The sequence below is a fragment of the Solanum verrucosum genome, unplaced genomic scaffold (genome assembly GCF_900185275.1).
Source record: "Solanum verrucosum unplaced genomic scaffold, falcon-dt-bn FXZP01000062.1, whole genome shotgun sequence".
NCBI lineage: Eukaryota > Viridiplantae > Streptophyta > Magnoliopsida > Solanales > Solanaceae > Solanum > Solanum verrucosum.
In genome coordinates, this window is record NW_026020477.1 from 8,090,526 (window position 1) to 8,112,944 (window position 22,419).

Consider the following 22,419-nt stretch of genomic DNA (forward strand, 5'->3'; position numbering starts at 1 on the left):
TCCCTCTATTTGACGTACATCGCCCAAAAATACGTTTGGGTTCCTAATCATAACAATATTTAGTGGTCACCAAGACACCACGAAATCATCAATGTCCGTCTTATCCTAGGGGGAACCCAACAAGTTGACATTTACCCCCAACTTCATATGGCCATAAATATGCTACAAGTTTAGGTGCTTATTGGTAGGTGTAACTACACATTTTCACAAAAAATATATGAACATTTTTCACTCCAAAAATGCAGTTTAGTTTTCTACTAATAATTATGATTATTAATAATACCTGTAACATATACTCCTATATATATTAAGTCAGACTACAAGAGTACTTTTGTGATAATACCATCCTTCACCTCGATGCATAATGTACAACTTCAAATAAAGCAATGAGGAAAAGGAAGCTGAGGAGATAAAAATATATGCAAATCGATGAACACAATTTCATGGGATAAATAAAAGTCACCCAATGCATATGTTGATCTAACTCCATCCCTCCCCAGTTTAAAAGTTTCAAATGGGATGGATTTGTAAGTGTGCATTTTGAAAGTAAAAGAGGCATGTATGTGTGACTAGTGAAGTTGGAAACTGTAAGATGTACTTAAAACCTGGTAAAAGTTGCCAAAACAGAGAGAAATAGGATACCATGAGAAATTTGTAACCCAATCAAGAAACATCTACCATCCATAGCAAATTCTAACTTGCATCTAAAAGGCTAACTCCACATTAGATTCTTTTTCAAAGACACAGTACTAACAGGAACATATAGAGTACAATCTCATGCACTGACATCATTATCAAGAAAACACAGATTTACTTGACATCTAAACGTCTTAAACTAAAGCCTACATTAGTTCTGAATACCAAAGAGAAAGCAAACAACCACAATGGAACCACTGCTGGAATCAACTCCTCCCTTGGATACCTGAAAAGAATTAAAAGAGTAAAAACAGGTTACTACAAGCAGAGCACGCTATATGAAGAATCCATCTCCATAATCATCATTCAACTGTAATCGAAAGCTATAACAGAGGGTTAGGATGACAAAAGACATGTCCCAAGTTCCAAAAGTTATATCATTAGTCAAGAAGCAATTAAAACAAACTAAAGTACGAGCCTAACACAAAATCACAATTAATTCAAAAACACACTAGGTCATGACACACAACACAGATCAAATATAACCTTTTGTATGTAATAGAACACAAACCAAGGAACCACACAGAGCTTTTCAAACTCCACTATCTCAATTTTATTTATGAAGTTACTTGCAATCCTTTGAACAGTAACCAGATTATCCCAAACTGCTGATCATGTAGACTCTTCAAGATTGAATATTAAAAGTTTTCTTTAATTCTAATTACTAACACAAAAATGATAGCAAGTGTAGCAATCAGTGATCCACTTCCACCAGCCTCGCATTTCATCTCAGTTTAAAAAATTTAACTCTCAAAGATTAGTACTTGAAAATCTCACTTCTTCAGAATTAAAATAAAATGAACTGGAAATAACATGCATTAAATGTCCCAATCATCGGATCATGCTTACTCTTCAGAAGTGAAAAATGGGAGTTCTCTTTAGTTCTTATTATAAAAGAATAATGATAGTATTTGTAGTAGCCACTGTTTCATTTCCACCAGCCTAACAAGCAGTCCAAACTAGAAAACAAATTTTGAGGGACAACTCCTAATATATGTACTTGAAAATCTCACATAAATAAAATGAACCAGAAAAAACATTTGATATATAACATAAAAAGTGAATATATATATCTGCAAGTTCTAATAGGCTTCATTTGTTCCGTCAAGGCATAGTCCAGATAATTAGTGTTTTACCTGTACAACTTTGCAATTGATGGAAATTACGGACTATAGCTATCTCATAATGAACATGCTTCAACAGCTGAGGCTCATTCATGTTGGACATCAGGATTGTCAAAAGGTTTATTTGGTGAGACGTTTGAGTTGGATGGATCATCTATCTCTTTAAACACTTCAACATTATCACTTTCAGAGAAACCAAAACCATCTAAAAATGCCTCAATACGTTCAACATGGATGACCTTACCAAATAACTGGAAAGTACTAAAACGATTATTTGTCAAAGAGCTGGAACCCGATTTTGTAATCAGCTCATTGTCCCCAAAATGCACACTGCTCTGACTATCCGGTGATAAATTGTCTGAATATGAACTGCCAATATTCAGTTTGGTGGATACACTGTCAAGCTTTGCCTTAATTTCTTCATCTAAGCTATTGTTTGTGCACAACCCAAGGTTATTGCTTTTAACATTTGATAAACTTGATACACAAACTTGATCATGCCTGGCTCCCTGCATGCCCACAGAAAAAGATGTACAATTGCCCAATGATGGGCTACCGAGTCCAACTGTAGGATTACCCAATCCTGACATAGGGAAGCTACCCAACCCTGTCATAGGGAAGGGACTTCTCTCTCCATCAGTTAGCATCCCATTAGGCAGTTTTATTTTCTTCGATGGAGGAAGAAACTGTGAGATTGGCAGAATACACTCAACTTGCCAAGGATTCACCCTGTTAGCATGCTGCAGAACTTCTGGTTCATCCCAAGTGATATGCAATAGAAAATCACAAGAATCTCAGATTGGCGGAAAACCATAGCCAACCAAAAAGTAATAGCTATATTACTTATTTAAAAAGAGAGGCCAAAGGGTAATGCTTCTGGACTTGGCAACTTATAATAGTTGAGTGGTCCCAATTTACAATGACAGTGAGGGTTGCTCCGATGGCAAGAACACTTCAAATCTAAAGGTTGGGAGTTCCAAGTCACACAAGGGAGTAAAATGGGAAATGGACACTGTTGATTTATTTTTATTGATAAGGTAAAAAATTGATTCAAATTATGGCCACTGTAGATTTCTAGGCAGAATGTTGGGGGAGGTGGGGTAAGATTCACCATATCAAAATCCAAAAGGACACACTGTAAATTTATTGGCGAAAGATATTATTAAACCAAACCACAAAACCAGGTAAGAAACCATAACACTCACTCATCCATACCTGGGTGGCTCCATACATAATTTATTGGAGAACAACTCTCAAACATGAAAATCGGAACGGTTATTAGATGTGAAACTTGATCTATCATAATAAGTAATTCAATTATAGAGAGCCAATACAATAGAGAGACAATAACGGAAACTAGAGATGCTATCATCAATTATTACTTGGTACTGCACTTCTAAATATGTGATTCAAAGACTTTGGGCTGTTGTAAAGCAAAATGAATCACAGTAAATGTAGTTATAAAAGGAAAAGATTAGTTTGAATGATATTGTGATGCTTTATTAATTCAAAGACTTTGGGCTGTTGTACATGCACTACTTACCCTTGACACAATTTAGAACTTGCTAAAAACAATTGTGACACACTACTATGCAGAGGTGTAAGCACCACCTGATGTGAGAGTAGAACGCGCGCGCAAGGGAAAGGGGTGGGGTTGGTATGAGGAAAATGTTCTCAAACATAAGTGGCTTTCTTATGTTCTAGCATTTTGTAAGCAAGCAGAAAATATTATCCCAAAAGCATATTAGTATATAATCTCGACAAACATTATATGACGTGGATGGAGGTGGGTAGTTGGGGTGTGGGGATGGTGGAGATGTGGAGGGGGAGTAAACAATCAACGTGGAATACCACTTATGGAACTTGTGTTCACTACTTCCACCAAAGAAGTGATTTTTCTCATTTTTAAGCAACTTGTTTTCCTAGAGAAAATGTTGTCCAAAAAAATTGACCAATCAAGAGAAAAATGGAAAACTCCATACCAAACACACCTACTGTCTACCACCAACTTTTACTTCAAATGCTCACAGAAAGAGTCTCTTTATTTTTTTCTTTCCGTTCTTTCTCATCTTTCTGTTCTTGATATTACCCAGGCTCCCAGCTTTATCTTTATTTTCTTCTTCTCCTCCCTATCCTTTGGCATCCTAATTCCCCCAAATCACCAGTAAGCTGCCAGAAATACTTTATCGTATTCTTAAATATTGAACCAAACATTGTACTAACTTCTCTGTTTCTATAGATTGCAAGGACACTTATATCAGTTTTGAGGATTAGTAATGTTGTATTCTTCAACATTGGGAATGCTGGCCACCATCAGCAACAAGTTACAAAGCAAGTAGACTCTAGCTTTACAAAGCTCCTAGAAATTCTACTAACTCCTCTATTTCCTCTATACAATTCTGTTTACACCAAAAAATAAAGTCTCCAGGCAGTTCCATTTCACATTATGGACTGATATGATTTTGTCTTCAAAACACCTTCCATTTCTCTCTCTCCAAACTGACCACCATATGCAAGAGGGTATTATCCTCCACCATTTTTTCTGACTTTTACTTCCCCCTCTTTTCATCCAACAACTCATTAGATCAGCTGTATGTTCCGGCATTGTCCACAGAGGCGTATGTACATGAAGGGGAGTGGGTTCACATGCACCCATCCTCCCCTTCCTAACCCCTATATAATACTATTATTTTTCTAATTATCTTTTTAAATTTGTATTGGTGAACCCAAGGTTAAAAAGAGTAATCTAGTATATTGATAAGTATGTACAAATAGGGGGTGCATAACTTATAGATTTGTGGTTTAAATTTTTCTATCCACATTAATATTTTTAATTTTTAATTAATATAACAAAATGTGCCACTTTTCATAGATCTTTTTAATAATTTATAAATAAAAAGAGGTTCAAATACCCATATTTTTAGGTTGTATTAGCTATGTCTAGACCTTAAGCTAGAAGTGTCAATAAAGTCAAATTATATTTTTTACTTTCTTTTTCTCCTTTCCTTCTTTAGACATTTTTCTTATTTATTTTTTTTAACTTTTTCTTTTGACTTTTCAAAGCCCTAAACTAAAAGGTAAAAAAGAGTAAAGACATCATATTGTTCTTCTTTTGGCATCATTCCACTTTGTTGTTCATGGTGAAGTAGAAGTGAGATTTGAGAACAAGTAACAAGGTATGTTATCTAAAAATAAATAAATTATTTATTAATGTACTTCATTTGTTTTATATGTTTTTCTTGATTTATGAAGTGGTGCCATTATTTGATTGCTTGAATAATTAAATTTATAAGAATTTCTTGATTTCTAAATAGTTATCTAATAATTGTGATTCTTTTACTAGTAAACTTGTTATTTGTGCTAACATTTTTTAAAAATTATTTTGTTTTGATAAGATTGAATAGAAGTGTGAATATTTAATTTTGTAGGTAAAATAATTCTTACATTCAAATCATCAAATCACAAATGGATAAGATTCTCATCAAGTTACCAAAGCCAAAAGATGGCCAACCAAGTTCTAGCTCTAATCAACCATTTGTGAGTTCACAAGTTGCTCCGGAAGTTCAAAGACATATAAATTCTTTTCCACTTTCAAATACGGATAATATGCTTGATTTTAAATCTCTTGAAGCGGATCCCAAAGATCGAATGCCTATTTCATCTTATGGTCCTAATATTCGAGATATGGTAAGGAGGTATTACATTAAAAAAAAGCCATGTCAACCTGTTGATCATATCTTCCCTAAAACTAAGTTTGGAGATAAAATGCGTCAATTTCGACCAACTTGGTTTAAGAGAAGATCTCAATGGTTGGAATATAGCATTAAAGCAGACGCAGCATTTTGTTTGTGTTGTTATTTGTTCAAGAATGAACTTGAAAGTCGTGGAAATATCGGAGATTCATTTACAAGAGCTGGTATTAGGTGTTGGAACAAAGCTTTAGAAAGATTCAAAAAACATGTTGGTAAGGTAAATAGTATCCATCATAAATGTTTCAATAGGATGCAAGATTTGATAAACCAATGACAATCGATCCAATCTTCTTTTGACAAGCAAAGTGAAAAGGCAAGAAGTGATTATCAGATGCGTTTAAATGCCTCAATTGATGTAGAAAGATTTTTCTTGACATCGTGATTTCCATTTCGTGGACATGATGAAAGTGAAGGTTCCGAATATAATGGTGCTTTTCTTGAACTTTTGAAATGGTATGGGGATAGAAGTTTTGATGTGGGAAGAGTAATATTAGGTAATGCTCCACAAAATGATATGATGATTTGTCCGACAATTCAAAAAGATATTGTGGAGGCTTGTGCTAAAGAAACAACTAAGGCTTTCATTGAAGACTTGGACGGTGATTAGTTTGGAATATTAGTTGATGAATCAAAGGATGTTTCTCATAAGGAGCAAATGGCTCTAATTTTGAGATATGTCAACAAAAGTGGAATGGTGATAGAGCGATTCTTGGGTATTGTCCACGTAAATGATACATCTTCTCAATCATTAAAAAAGGCAATTTATTCTTTGCTTTTGGTTCACTCATTATGTACATCCAAAATACGTGGTCAAGGATATGATGGGGCTAGTAATATGCAAGGGGAAATAAATGGTTTCAAGTCTTTGATTTTACAAGATACGTCATCTGCATATTCTATTCACTGTTTTGCTCACCAATTGCAATTGGCACTTGTAGGTCTTTCCAAAAAGAATTCGACTAATATTTTGAATACTATTGGAGCTTCATTTAAATGCAGAAATTCACTTAGACAATATCAAGAAGATAAGTTGGAAGAGTTGCTTAAATTTGGAGAAGTTCATACAGGGCAAGGTTTGAATCAAGAACGTGGCCTCCAACGATCGGGTGATACTCGTTGGGGGTCTCATATTAAAACCTTGGACAATTTCCTGATTCTTTTTTCTTCAATTGTTAATGTGCTTAAGGATATGAAATGTGATTGTCCATATCATCTTGATAGATTTGCGGCGGAAAATCTTTTGAGCAAGATTCATGAATTTGAATTTGTCTTTATGTTGCACTTGATGTTTAAGGTGTTGCTATTGATGAATGAGTTGAATAAAGTTTTACAAAAGAAAGATCAAAATATCGTTAATGCTATGGGATTGCTTGACCTTTCAAAGAAATGATTGCAAATGATGAGAGAGGATGAATGAGACTCTATGATGGATGAGGTTAGCTTATTTTGTGGTAAACATGGTATTTCAATTCCCAAAATGAATGAAGGCTACTCTAATGGGAAGTCAAAGCGTAAGAAGGTCCAATATTTCATATTTGCATCACTTTCGTGTGGGAGTATTTTATGCCGTCATTGATTTGGCACTTCAAGAACTCAATAATCGTTTTGATGTGGTGACTAGTGACTTGCTCCTTGGTATGACTAGTTTGAGTCCGGTTGATTCATTTGCTAATTTTCACAAGGATAAGATAATGAAACTGGCCGAGTACTATTCAAGTGAGTTTGGTGATAAAGGGCTTCGGGAACTCAATTTTCAACTCGATGATTTTATTGTCTATGCTCAAAAGTGTGATAGCAAGTTTCTCAACTTGAAGGAATCAAGGATCTTGCAAGAGTGATGATAGAGACAAAATTAGATCAAACTTGGTCACTTGTGAATCTAACTTTGATTATTCCTGTTGCTACCACAAGCGTGGAAAGAGCATTATCATCAATGAAGTACATAAAGAATGATTTGCGTAATAGGATGGATGAAGATCTTTTGAATGGTTGTTTAGTTTGCTATATAGAGCGTAGTATATTTAAAAATGTAAGTAATTATGCCATTATTGATCGTTTTCAAAATATGAAAAATCATCGAGGACAGTTGTAAGTGAATGATGTTATTTGCTAATATATTACTATATAAAGATTTCTACTATCTACTTGCTTGTCAACTTGTTCTCACCGTAAAATTTGTATAATTGAATTAATTGTCTATTTTGAAGATAATGGTGCCCCCATGTTCTTGAGATCCTGGATACGCCTCTGAATTTGTCCACACTGTCTTTGTGAGACTGAAAAACATGTTCCATAATTGGGCAATGAATTTACAGTGTAGGAACAAATGATTGTTTGTCTCCCTGGTCTCATTGCACAAAAACATCTAGTCACCACAACTCTCCCCTTCTTTTGTAAGACTTCATGTGTAAGACATGCCTTTATTACCATTAGCCATGTGAAACATTTCACTTTTGTAGGGGCTATGTTCTTCCAGACATTTCTTCATATCTTTAGCTCTTCCTCCTGCATAATGCTATTCTCCCTTTTGTATAACTTATTTACAGTGAAACTTCCTTCTGAACTGTGTCTCCATCTAAGTCTATCAAGCTCCATTATTGTCCCACAAAAAGTATCCACTTCTTTTAGCAGGTCAACTACTCTTTCTACCTCCCAATCATTTAAGTGCCTTCTGAAGTTTAGATTCCAACCCTGGGGGGACCAACAATTTCAGGGTTGCTAGATAGTAACATGAGATTTGGAAATTATCCTACAGTGGTACTTCTCCTATCTAATTATCCTTCCAAAACCTAATATTGTTACCATTGCCCACTCTGAATTTAGATTTCTCCTGGAGCTTTGACCATAGACCTCTGATAGCCCTCCATACACCCGTCCCATAAGTGCAATTCATTTCATTTGAGCACCAAGGACTGTTCTATCCAAACTTTTGAACAATTACTTCCTTCCAGAGGGAAGTTTCTTCATCACAGAATCTCCAAAGCCATTTCATCAGAAGGCACCTGTTTTGAATTTCCAGATTCTTTATTCCTAATCCTCTTTGTTCTTTTCTTAATTGAGTGACCTCCCATTCAACTAGATTATATCTCCCCCTCTCTTTGTTGCCTTTCCACAAAAAATTTCTTCTTAGTCTATCTAGCTTGTTCACTACACTGGCAGGAATAGGAAACAAAGACATCACATATGTAGGTATAGAGTCCAACATTGAGTTTATTAGTGTGACTCTTCCCTCAAACGACAAATATTGTGCTTTCCACCGTGCTAGTTTCTTTTCATACCTTTCTATAATGTTGTCCCATATCTCTACTTCTTTGTATTTCCGTCCTAGTGGCATACCCAAATACACAGTAGGCAACATGCCCACTTCACACCCCAACACACTAGCCATGGACTGAACATTCGTTACCTCTTTGATAGGGAAGATATTACTTTTCCTCCAGTTCACCTTTAGGCCAGAAACAACTTCAAATACCACCAATATGACTCTAACATAGGTAACTTGTTCCACGGTAGCTTCACAAAAAATAATGGTATCATCTGCATATAGCAGATGGCATATCTCCAAACTACCCTCCCCTATTCTAAAACCCTTAAGCCAATTGTTGTGAATTGCTATTCTCATCATGCTACTGAACCCTAGGACACTTATATCAGTTTAGCAGGATTCATTATAATTTTTAAGTTTCAAAGGGTAGGAAATGAAGAAACCAATCCTGAATATCAGTTTACCATTGGCTCAGCAATCAAGTAAGCAAAGAAAAGGCAAATAACTGTAGAAGAACAATCATAGTGCTAAAAAAGACGCATGGCAAGCTTGTAGTGTCATAAGAAGTTACTGCTCAATAGTTATTGTGAGAAATATAGGAGAATAATATTATTGAATTTGTGTCTCTACATTATTACATAGAGACGACACTACATTAGACTCCTTTTCCATCTAGGACACTACATTATAATCCTTTTTCAAGTAGAATTCAATATATTATTCCTATTTCCATTCTTGTTCTAAGTAGGATTATATATACTTTTCTGGTTCCTATTCATATTCTAACCGTTATATCCCTCATCACTGTTCTCTATGGGAACACAAACACAAATGAAGATGCAAAGAGCTTCTTAAGCAAATGCTTGATTGGATGCTTCAACGACCCCTTCCACTCCAGCCAAACCCAGAAATCATTCAAAAATGGTTTCTTTCTCGTTGGACAGTCACAGCGGGGCTTCGAATCATGTTCATGGCCTCATAACAAGTCCCTTTTCGAACTACCATCAAGACATGAAGCAGTCAAAGTCCTAGCAGGGGACTGGTTTGGCAAGTCACAGAGACGGGTCTGCAAACCAACTGAACCCTTCAACAACAGAAGTAGAGGCCACAAAGGAATCACGATCGGACCCCTTGACTAATGATTTTTCACTCAATTATCCATCAGATGCAGACGAGCTATGTTTTCTCAGACTCTTCAAAAATGTCGACGGATGCGTGTCGGATCCTCTGAAATAGTGTATTTTTGAAGGATTTGACACGGGTGTGGCAACATTTTTGGAGTCCGAGCAACTTAAGACGGCAAGGGAGAAAACTCCAAATCAGCAATACCCAGGCAGCTGAAACTGAATCAGTTCAAAGCAGTAAGTAGACTGAATTAGATTCTCGTCTTGCGACAATATTACACTTCCATGGCATGATTCTCCAAGCATGCTGCCAATTAACTCCCTATAGTTGTTGAAACTTCAAGATGGATTAAGTAAATTATGTTCAAAGCATGCAAGGCTTTTGGAATTATGTTGTGGGATTTGAACATGAGATACTGATGGTGGTCTTACTAATGGAGCAAAAGAGAAGCAGCAAAAGCAACATCAATCATCAACTATCATAGGCAATACAAAAGGGAAGAAAATGCAATCACAATAATTGGAGAGATTGAAGTGGAATGAACTCAAATGGTAATAAAACAGAAGGAGGTACTGCTATGTTACACGGACTCTCTGTTTTTGCTGCCGTACCTAGGGGTGGGAATGGTATGGTACAATACGGTATTTCAAAGTTTTGATACCGTATTTCGGTATTCGGTTTTTAAAACATTATACCATTACCATACCAGTTCAATTCGGCATGGTTCGGTATTCTGAAGTTCGATTTCGATATTCTACGGTATGATAAATCGGTAAAGATAATTTGTTCAACTTCAACTAATATATACTCGTATAATAGAATATTATGACTTTGACAATTAAAAAAAGATCTCACATGTAGAAATGTATATCCAAAATAAAATACAAACAATTTTGGGTTGAGTTGAGATCAAACCCGAATACCAAAAAAAAATTGGTATATACCATACCATGCCCACCCTTAGCCATACTCGTCTCGACGCGACACTGGTGCGGGTGCGGATGCAAGGTGTAGGGTGCATGTCAGATTCGGTCAATCCCATCCGGATACTTTGACCAGAATCAAGAACAAATTTGGGGGGAAAAAATTCGACTAGCGACTTATATCCACACCCGTCTCGGATACCCGCACATGAGTCCAAGCAACATAGAGGGTAGGTACTACAAGGCTTTTTCTAGATGAAGATTGAAATATTGAGTTGGAATGTGCATGGGATCAATGAAGCATATAAGAGGTGTACAATCAAATCAATGATTCACAAATGGAGGGCAGATATTGTGTGTTTATAAGAAACCAAAATTGAAGAATGATCACCTCAGAAGATTAGGCAAATTTAGGGAAATAGATGGGCAACTCAGAACTCAATTGGGAGTAGTGAGGGTATCATTGTGTTGCGGGACAAAAGGCAATGGCCAAACAGGGCAATCAACAAGGCTCTTACACCATTTCATGCGTGTTGAAAAGTACACAAGGGGATTTTACGAGGTGTTTCATAAGGGTTTATAAACCTCACACAAATCCAGAACGGGAGGATTTCTGGCATGAGTTTGCAGCAATTAGAGGCTTATGGAATAAACAATGGTTGATAGGTGGAGACTTCATCTTTCTCAAAAAAAAAATAGGAGGAGACTTCAATGTCAGTAGATATGAAAGTGAGGTTACAGTGCATCAGAAGATCCAATGCAATGAAATATTCTCATATATCATCTAGGATTTGGAGTTCATTACACCTAATTAAGGAAGGGTGGGGGTGAGGGTGGGGTTAGACTCCATGCCAGCATCAAGAATAGACAGATTTTTTATTTCCTCTCAATGGAATGAAAATTTCAATATTATAAAACAGGTAGCTCTCCCAAGGGTTATATTAGATCACAAGGCCTCTACTACTTGAATGTGGAGACTAGGAAGCCAAACCTCCTATTTTAAATTTAAGACAGTTACAAATTATAATATCGAGGAAAGTCCAAATTTTATTCTAATTCAAAAGCCGAAGAAACTAAAGAAAGACATCATTGATTGGAATAAGACTACATTTGGAAAGTTGAAAGCACAAAAGTCAAAAAATTTAAGAGGACCTCAGAGAAAATGAGAACGGGAGACCCAAAGTATCCTTTGATGCTTAGCTAACATATCTCTGACAGAGAAAGCTTGGTTAGAAAGGTCATTGGTACTAGATGCTTTGAACTCTTGTGCTCCCGACAAAAGCCCTGGCCTGATGGATTCACAATGGCATTTTACCAAAGAGCATGGGAGATGATCAACCCCGAAAAAAATAAGGGCTATATCTCACTTTTATCAACAATGTCACATGGTAAAGTCTTGTAATGCCTCTTTTATTGCACTTATTCCCGAAAAGGAAGGGGTGCAATAGAACTCAAAGACTTCAGACCCATCAGCAACATTGGTAGTGTTTACAAGATTATTGCTTAAGTCCTAGCAGAGAGGCTGAAGGAAGTTAGTATTAGGAGAGCAGAGTGTTTTTTTAAAAGGCAGACAGATTACTGATGTAGCTTTGGTTGCAAATGAATTTCTAGATGGAAGATTAAAAACTAGGGTTTTGGTATCCTATGCAAACTGCATGTAGAGAAATCTTTCGACAAGCTTAATTGGTCTTACATTTTCACAAAGCTGAGTAGTATAGGGTGAATTAAATTCAGCATCACTACTGTGAAATATTCAGTTTTAGTGAATAGATACCCAGTTGGTTTTTTCTCCCCTAAAAAAGGAATTAGACCGGGGGACTCTCTCTCTCCTCATTTTTTTTATCCTTGCCAGGTAGGGTCTTAGCAAGACACTAGACAAGTCAAGGCAGATGCAGTAGATTGAAGGGTTCAGGGTGGGCAACAATGTTCATAACTATACCTCTGTGTCTCATCTGCTCTATGTAGATGATACTCTAATCTTTTGCACGACAGAGAAGTCTTAGGTGCAGTATCTCAACCTGACATTGCTACTTTTTGAAGCAATTTGTGGGTTATTTATTAAAATGGTGAAGAGTAAGATCTACCCAATAAATGAGGTCCCTAAAGTGGAAGAATTGGCTACCATTATGGGCAGTGACATTGGTTCTTTACCAACAAAATATCTAGGTCTCCCTCTAGGTGCAAAGTTCAAAGAAGTACGAATCTGGAGCGAAGTTATTGAAAGAATGGAGAAAGGCTGGCAACTTGGAAAATGCAGTATCTATCTATGGGTGGCAGATTGACTCTTATCAGGAGTATGCTTGTTAGCATCCCCCTACACACAATGTCCCTGTTCCAAATGCCTTCCAAGATACAAAATCAAATTGAAAAATTAGAAGATCCTTTTTTTTTTTACAAAGGTAACACGAAAATTAGAAGATCCTTTTTGTGGAAGTGGAACTATGAAGACCATAAGTTCCATCTTGTGAATTGGGAAAATGTAATTATGCTAAAGCAACAGGTGGACAAGGAATCAAAGATTCAAGGAAGCAAAATGAGAGTCTGTTAATGAAATATTATTGGAGGTATGCTCAAGAACCAACAAGTATTTGGAAGGTAGTGTATGCCAAGTATGGGAGGCAAGAAAAAATGGAGTACAAACTAGAACAATGTCCCTTATGGAGTTAGACTTGAAAATATATCAACTTGGAAGATGATTTCTTCCAAGAGGTGTCCTTCAGAATTGGAAATGGCAACTCAGTTAAATTAAGGAAGGATATGTGGCTTAACAAACAACCTCTCAGCATCTCCCATCCTACTATCTTCAGGGTAGCCTCTGATCCAAACTCTTTAGTGGCCCAAAACAGAGAAGATGGAATAAGGGCACCCCACTTCAGGAGGAACATGCAGGACCGGGAGCTTGATAAGCTCATTGACTTACTCAAAGTTCTAGAAAGAGCTTCAATATCCCCTCATCTGCCAGATAACATAAATGGGAAAATGAGGCAACTCTAAAAATGAATATATACAGTGATGGACAAATACAGTAAATTGTGCTTATCAAATGATATGATAGACCTCTGGCCTTGGAAACTGAGTTGGAGGACTAAGCTACCACTAAAGTGTTTCATCTAGACATCCCTCAAAAATGCTATCCGTACCTTCGACAACCTATATAGGAGGAAGTTTCAGCAAGTGACCAGATGCTTCATGTGCCACAAAGCTTGGAGTCAGTGAATTATTTGTTTCGCTTTGTCCAGCGGCAAAAGATCTTTGGAATATGTTCATCTCACTAATAGGCATAAACTGGACTCTTCTCCAGGATGTCCAAGAAGCAGTGGAAAGCTGGAAACTAAAAGAGCTTGACAATTTCATCAAGAAGACCTGGCAGATGATTCCCCCATGTATTTGTTGGTGTATTTTGAAGGAAAGGAATGTCAGATGTTTTGATGGCATCTCAACTCCTAGCAGTAGTTTAAAATCTTTGTCTTTTTACCTATTTAGTTGGAGCAATCTATCCCCCGTAAATGATATAATTCCCATTTTAGATTTCATCAGCTCCCTCACTATGGTTTAGAGACCATTTTTTTGCTTTCTGGTTAACTCTCTTGACTTAGAAAAGAAGTTTTTGTTCTCAAGAGTTCATCATGACTCTCTTATGTAACTACTCTGCATCCACTTGATTCCCTGCTAATATAACATCTTACTTAATCAAAAAAATAATTGTTCTATTAATGACAAATCAAATTATCAATGTATTATTTTTTTGAAATGGAAAAAAAGTAACACATTGATAACTGCTTTGTCATTAATAGAACAATGATGAGGAATTATCAATGCATTACCATTCATTCCTTTATTTTTCTATCAAGAGATTAACTATCACTCTTTTGCCTTTCCTTAACAGATATGGACCTTCCATAAATACTCCGAGCTCAAAGTCCTCTGCAATAGCATGTAAGAAATCTACATGGTAAAAGCAAAGTAACTAGTCAAGATTTTCTCTCCAGCTACCACTATATTTGCAATTAGCTGAAATTCTCTTATTTAATATCATCACATATGTCCCACATGCATGAAAATAAATCATTTCCCTTAGATTTACAGTTCTTCATCATCACATAAATAAGTGAATCTACAGAGTTAAAAGATTTATTTTTGTAAGCTTCTTCCCACGCCCACAGTTTCCTCCACAATCATTTTAAGTTGTGAGATCCAGTAGAAACACTATTAGGAGTTAGGACCTCCAAGTTTAATGGTATTGCCCTAATACATCTGTTAGTAGTAAAATTAATTGAGGAAGATAGAGCTTCTGCAAGATGAAGTGCTAGTGAGGAATGGGTAGCGAGAAGGAAACATGAAAAATTGCGGCAGCTATAACATTTCAAAAAGCATCACATCATGGTGGCAAGAAGCAGGAAAAAGGAGAAGCAAATTAGAGAAGCTCGGGTGAGAATATAAGCAAGCAAGGAGGGAGAAAAGAACAAAAGAAGAATATTTTATCATTTGATAGAAAAACAACAAAAGAATATTCTATCAATAGATGAAAACCAAATGGATGGGGGGCTTGGAGGAGTAAAAACCTCAGGAAGTAGTTTGATCAACAGATTAAGGGCGAATAGTGCACTTTATCCCAAATAAAGTTTGATAACATAGAGAGTGCATTGGAGCAATGTTGCCAAACAACAAGCTGGGGAACAAATACAGATATTATTAACAGAAACAGGACAAAGTCCATGGGATTAACCAACACCAATCTATAAGTATCATTTTACTTAATATTTTGGTGTTTTAATATAAGAGTTTAGAGCAATAATTAACGATTTTGTCTGCATTTTCAGATTTTACATAATTTGGGGAATGTTTGGAGAACAATAAGAGAAAATAAATGAAAATTAAGCCAAAAGAAGAAACTGGAAGAATCTGACATATGTCAGACACAGCATAGAGGGAATGGTCAAAATTGGAAAATGCAGCATTGCAGATCACATGCCTCTAACTACAATCAAAGTACCAGAGACCTGACCTAAATCAGGAATACGTTATTGTTGCTAACTTATTATCACAGCCTATGGCCCGACATCTTAGCACTAAAGGATATATCAGGATTGAAGGGGTATTTTTGGTAGAATTTTGTAGGTCATTCCCAATCATATAAATATTCATCTTGGATGTTCGGGAAGCTATCTATGGTTGGAAATCAGAGCTTGGAGGTAAGATTTCAATTACCCGCACATTGGATTGAAGAAGACACAATGCTCAAGAGTTTTTCAAAAAAAAAATCTCTATCATTAATCCCATCCTTGTTATTATCATATTAGTATTTAGATGATTAGTATGGATTGGAAGATGGTTGTCTTATAAGCTCAACAACTAGGGTTGTGAACAAACTCTTCTTTGTTTATTAAAATTTTTAATTTATTTCTTGTGCGATAGGCTTGGTGGTAATTTTATTTTTTTATGACCGTGGTGTCCGGGGCTCCGGGCCAACATTCGCGCACCTCAACTAATTCCACGGGATACCTGCCACCTCCCCAACAACACGTACCAGATAACTATCCACCAAGCCAAGGCTAGGACAGATGGGAAAAATCACCTACTATTTTTTGTTTCATACCAGTCGTAATAGCCTGTTCTCGTAGTTTCTTGTCCTTCGATTTTTGTTACAACCTGTTGTTCCTTTTTTTGAACATCGCATCATTCTATTATTGTTGCTATTCCATTTTTTTTAATGTTATGTAATGCTTTCCCTACTATTTGCTATGTCTTCTTTGTTTTCTATTTTCCTTTTCAAAATACCTTGGTATGCATTACTTGGGTCGAGAGTCTTCCGGAAAAAACCATTCTACCTACACGAGATAGGGGTAAGGTCTACCTACACTCTACCCTCTCCTATACTTGCAATTTATTTCTTACCAATTATGTTTGCTTTAATTGTTATTTGATTAATTATGTATTGTATTGATTCTTTGATTCCAATCAACTCTTGAAAAAACTCATTTACTTTGGTTTGAACTCGGAAGAAGAAATTTAATATTGGGTCAAGATTAATCAACAAGACAACAAGGAATTGGATTAATTAAATTAATATAGCCTAAACTACCATGATTAAGACTACGTATAGGGCCTTCACTTAATTAGATAAAATTAATGTGTTTTGGTTGAACTCGAGGGAGTTAACAAGGATAGCATCCCGTTTTATCGGGATATTAATGGGTAATTAAGATCTAGTTAATTAGTAAAACTAAAGGGGAAATTAAGAATCCATAAGTAATGCCATTGTCTTAAAAACAATAGGTGAGAGATTAGGCAATGCATTGAATTAGACTTAAAGTAAGGTTGCAATCCTACATATCCATTACTTTCTCAAATCGTGACCTTCATTGATATTTTAGTTTGGCTTTCCTAGATAGTTTATGCTTTCCTTCGGTAACAATAGCAATATCATTTTACAAGTGTCTTGCTTTACACAAAGATAAAGCTACTAACGACATCGTCTTCATAATATTACTCCACGTAAGCTTCACCTCCAACTCACGCCTGGTAAGGGGTGACAATTGGGCGGGTTGGTCAAATTTGGATGGGTCATAATGGGTCAAGACCAAACCCAATCCAAATTTGCTTGGGTGAAAACGGGTTGGGTAATGAGTCATAGAACAGATCAAGACCCTAATTGTTTTGTTTGTTTTTTTAAAATATTTTAGTACCTAACAAAAAATAAATTCTTTATTATGGCCATATATAACATATCAAATGATTTAAAAAGCTTGTACAAACATTTTGACGAGATTTCTCTTTATTCAATTTGGGTCCATATCAACCTAATTTTTAATGGGTTGAAATGGGTTCAGCTAATAAATGGGTGGGTTACTTAAACGGGTTGGGTTTGATTTTTCCACTCCTACGTTTGGTATTACACTTATGATGACTGCTTATTCTATATCGAGCTGGATAATGTCAACAAAACTAGGGTTCTGGAATGGTTGGAAAGAGCATAAGGCTAAGTATGTGTCTTAATGCTCAACGGCGATAAAGACCTGACCAAACCAATGTCAATAATCATATTAGAAGCTCAAGAACAAAATATTTGTACTCTTAAGTTCATTTCTATCCTGCCAAAACAATGTACATTACATGCCACAAAAATAGGTTACAAGCCACTAGAGGACTGAGAGCTTTCTCAGTTCTTTTCATTTTTTTGGAGTGTTTGGCAAAATTCAGAGTAGCTTTTAAGTTAAGGGCTCTTCAGCCAAAAGCAATAACTTGGGATTGTCCAACTTATTGTTTTTTACTTATTTTAGCTTAACAATTCTTTTACTTTGATTAATTTGTTAACTTTACATCATAAATAAAATAATTATTTTTAAACACCAATATAATTATGCTCCAACACTTAAAATGTGTTTTCAGTAGTTGAAGCTTAAAAGCTAATTAAATTCAGCCAATCCGAATGGGCTCTAATTGTATTCGCAATGGCATCAAAGGAACTTTGATGAGACAACCCAAGTAAAATTATTCTTTTGGTCTTCTTTCTTTTCTTTTCTTTTCTTTTCTTTTTGGTGTAACCATCTCATCCTTGGCTCAACCAATCTAGATTTGCCGAATAAAATTATTGAACAACCCTAGTTATATATGAATATTTCTTATTGGCTTTCGTATTCTAACCCAAGGATGTTAAGGAGTCGTTTGATTGAAGGTTAGGATAATAATGCAGGGATGAAAAGTGAGATTATTTTATCGCATGTTTGGTTGAAATTTTTGATCCTGACATATGTAATCTCGATTAGTTATACCGTAGTAGTCGTATTTTTTTTATACTGCATTCGGTGTGGGATAACAATTGTCAAATTAGCAAATCCCGCAGTAATATAACCAAATGGCAAAATGCCCTTCTTGAAAGTTCTTCTCCTAATGTCATTTTTTTATGATTGTGGTTTCCGTGCCAACTTTCATGCACCTTGACTAATTCCTATCACCTTCCATCAGCAACACGTACCAGATAACTCTGTCCACCAAGGCTAGGACAGAGGAGAAGAATCACCTAGTGTTTTTGTCTCCGTTGGAATTTAAACCCGAGACCTCATGGCTCTCAACTACTTCATTGACCACTAGGCCACACCCTTGGGTGCTCTCCTAATGTCATTTTAAAGAAGGTTATACCAAAGTCATTTAAGAACGCCAAGATTAAAATTGAACATAAAATTTATCCAAATTTATCTAATGTAAAAAAAAACAAATTGTTTTGTATTATATCTCATATATCCCATTTCTAATTTAATGAACCAAACATCTACATGAAAAAGTATAGCCATTAAATAATCTCTTTATTACATAATCCCGGTACTATAGCCTTCACATTATAATCTTAGTATAACTTTTCACTAACCAAATGACTGCTTAGGGTTTTGAAACCATTAAAAGAAGACTCGATGCCTGCATGTATATGCTAGAATATATGGAAGGAAAGAAACGTGAGATGCTTTAAAGGGAAGAAAGTTAGTGCACAACAACTTAAATACCAATGCTTATGGCTTTTGGATTTTTGGTGTAATCTATAGGATGTAAAGGATGAAGATAGTATGTTAGATTTCAGACAATCTTTACAAGAATAGGACCTTTATTGCAAAAATCCTTTTTCTTTGTGTTTTGGTACAGAAAGATGATTGACTCTTGTACTGCCTTAACACCAACTTAGTGCTAAGTTGCTACATTTTTAATACATAGTCTACTTTCTAAAAAGGAAAGATCAAACCCTCGAGACTTCCCTTTGGTTTAACCCCATTAGCAGACACTTCATTGAAAAGAACCCCATGAAAAGACACTACAAGGTGGATTAGAGCACATTTTCCCCCTCTCACATTCATCCTGCTATTAGCAGCCTTAAGTTAGCATGAAAGCAATTTTCTCAAAAAAGCACTCACTTATTTGGGATCAAAGCTAATTGGATCATGGAAACATGTGGGTTATTATTTGGGCGAGCTTCTCAAGTAGTTTTGAGTTCTAGATGAATTCATGAAACCTTTGTGCAGAACCAAAAGTGCATCAGTTTTACATACTTGGAGGACTACTAGACTGCCACATAAGACAATAGGGACAATTGAGTAAAGACCCAAACTTAAGCGATGGGTTCTCCAAATGACAACTGAATTTGAAGATTTAATAATTGTAGCAAACTACATGTTAACATGCTACAGACAAATCTTTCTACTTCCTGAATTAACAAAGGTAGACAAACAATGCACTTAACATAAAAGAAGATACTAGCTTTTGCAGATTAATGAGAATAGTACCAATAAGTCAAAGCATTATTACAGTCATGTTTTATTTATTGCTATGAACTGCAATCCGCAGAAAATAGATTTATTAACTATCACAACATATTGAAGAGGACTAAATGTGAAAATGATGGCGTCCCTTGAGATCAGAAACAGATAGTAGTTTTAGTTAGAGAAAAAAAATATACTACCAGTGACAATTACATCTTAAAGGGCAGAATGAAGAAATCCATGCTCAAATGACAACAACTATAACTAGTCTACAATTAAAGTTGTTCGAGAGCAGTCCTCTGTCCCACAACTAACTCTGTTGCAACCCGCACTTGTCGGTCCTTCAACACATTTCCAAAGTTACCACCACCATATCACGAATCAGAACGATTAGTATTTAAACTCACTATCTTGTAACATGCCACAGACAAGTTTTCTACTTCCTGAACTATATAAGGTAAAATAGAAAATGCACGTAACATAACGGCTTATCATCTGTAGATTTTTTAGAAAGGTCTCAAAGCATTAGTAGGAGCATAGATATATTACTATCAACTGATACCAACATAACATAGTTGCGACCCGCACTTGTCGGTCCTTCAACACATTTCCAAAGTTACCACCACCATATCACGAATCAGAAAGATTAGTATTTAAACTCACTATCCTGTAACATGCCACAAACAAGTTTTCTACTTCCTGAACTATATAAAGTAAAATAGAAAATGCTCGTAACATATCGGCTTATCATCTGTAGATTTTTGAGAAAGGTCTGAAAGCATTAGTAGGAGCAACATATTTGCAACAACTATGTCTGACAATTCTAACAATGTTCCATGAAATCAGATAGGACAACAACTTTAATCAGGAAAAAGGAAAAACCCAATGCAGTACCATAAACAGTCCCATGCTCAAATGACAACAATTTTAAGTAGTCTACTGTTCAAATGACTCTAATTAATAGACATAGAAATATAAATACATCAACAGAAAGCTACATAATCATAATCACCTGAAGCATTCGCCATGGAGATCCACGCCAAGGGTCACTTTCAGTCAAAATGACAGATGAAACAGTCCCTTGAAAGCAAGCCGTTCTAGATGAATCCTCCGTTTCCACAACCATCTTAACCCTCGTACCAACTGTCCAAGGTATATTCAATGCCATCTCTACCGCTTGTGCCTTCACCACAAAATCTGCCCAGTCATCCCGTGGATAACACGATACTTCAAATGACACTCCCCGTGCCGCCATTTCCGCTACCGCCGCAACAGCTTCCATTGTCATCCGCCCCTTTCTAATCCCCCAAGACACATCCGGGCTACCACCACTATTTATATGTTCATGCATCAAAAAAGAGGAAGTCCACTTCTGGGAATTGTCATTTCGTTTAATAGCTCGTCGGACACCCACATAGAGTTGATCATTTGTAGTTCTCCGCATGAACACGGCGGAATCACCAGTGACAAGCTGTTTACTGTTAACAAACTTGCTCCAACCAGTAGTAAGCAAATGCCGTCGAGGTGTTCCAAGATAAATGTGTCGAAACTCCCAAACACCACCTCTAATATCCCTAATAGACAAATTTTGAACCGGCGGTTCTGCCTCAAAATTAAGTCGAGGAAATATAGAATCAGCACAGAATCGCGGCATAGAGAAACCTCATCCATTGTTCGCATCTGACGGAGTTAAAATCTTCACAAACGAAACGATTTTATCCTCAACCTCCTCCTCCTCACTCACAGTAACTTCATCAACCTCACTCAGACTAATCGGATGCAGAAAAATCTTAGCGAATGCCTCGTCCGTATCGGATTCAGCGAGAAAACGAACAAATAGTACACGGCATAGAATAAACGCAGGTATACCAGGGGACAGTACACTAGGTGAAGTAAAAGTTGCATGTTCAGCGTGTCCTTGAGGGAAGTAGTAAACCCTGGAACCGACGAGAGGTATTTGGACAGATTTTCCGGCGATTGCTCGCCAGACTATAGGGTCCACTTCACGATCGGCGGCGGTTGGAGCCTGCATTGGGAAACGAGTGTGTGTAGATTGAAGAGAGAAAAATTACAGAAAGAGGAAACTGAAAGATTATGTATATGTTGTAATGTATAGGTAAGAGAGTGGTCGGGGTGCCGTTGAGGGGTCGGAGAGAGAAGAGTGTATTTATAAATTTACCTTTGTTTTTCGTAATAATTACAAAAATGGACACGACAATTTGAATGCATCTTTTGTACTTGTATTTCGGTAACTGTGTTCACGTGAGATAGAGTCGCGTGGAGTTCACT

At 36.3% G+C, this 22,419-nt stretch overlaps 1 protein-coding gene and 1 long non-coding RNA gene across 2 annotated transcripts; both read right to left on the reverse strand.

The window, feature by feature from the left end:
• Window positions 1-661: 661 nt before the first annotated feature.
• LOC125809214 (uncharacterized) lies at window positions 662-1,902 on the reverse strand. Its single transcript, XR_007441782.1, has 2 exons — window positions 1,833-1,902; window positions 662-922 (listed from the first exon to the last, which is right to left on the reverse strand). It is a non-coding gene; the product is annotated as an uncharacterized LOC125809214 (long non-coding RNA).
• Window positions 1,903-1,906: 4 nt separating this feature from the next.
• LOC125809449 (auxin response factor 17) lies at window positions 1,907-22,177 on the reverse strand. The gene is given in 2 exon segments (XM_049489083.1): window positions 1,907-2,590; window positions 21,143-22,177. Coding segments are annotated over 2 exon segments (1,704 nt in total). The 5' UTR covers window positions 22,163-22,177.
• Window positions 22,178-22,419: the final 242 nt, after the last annotated feature.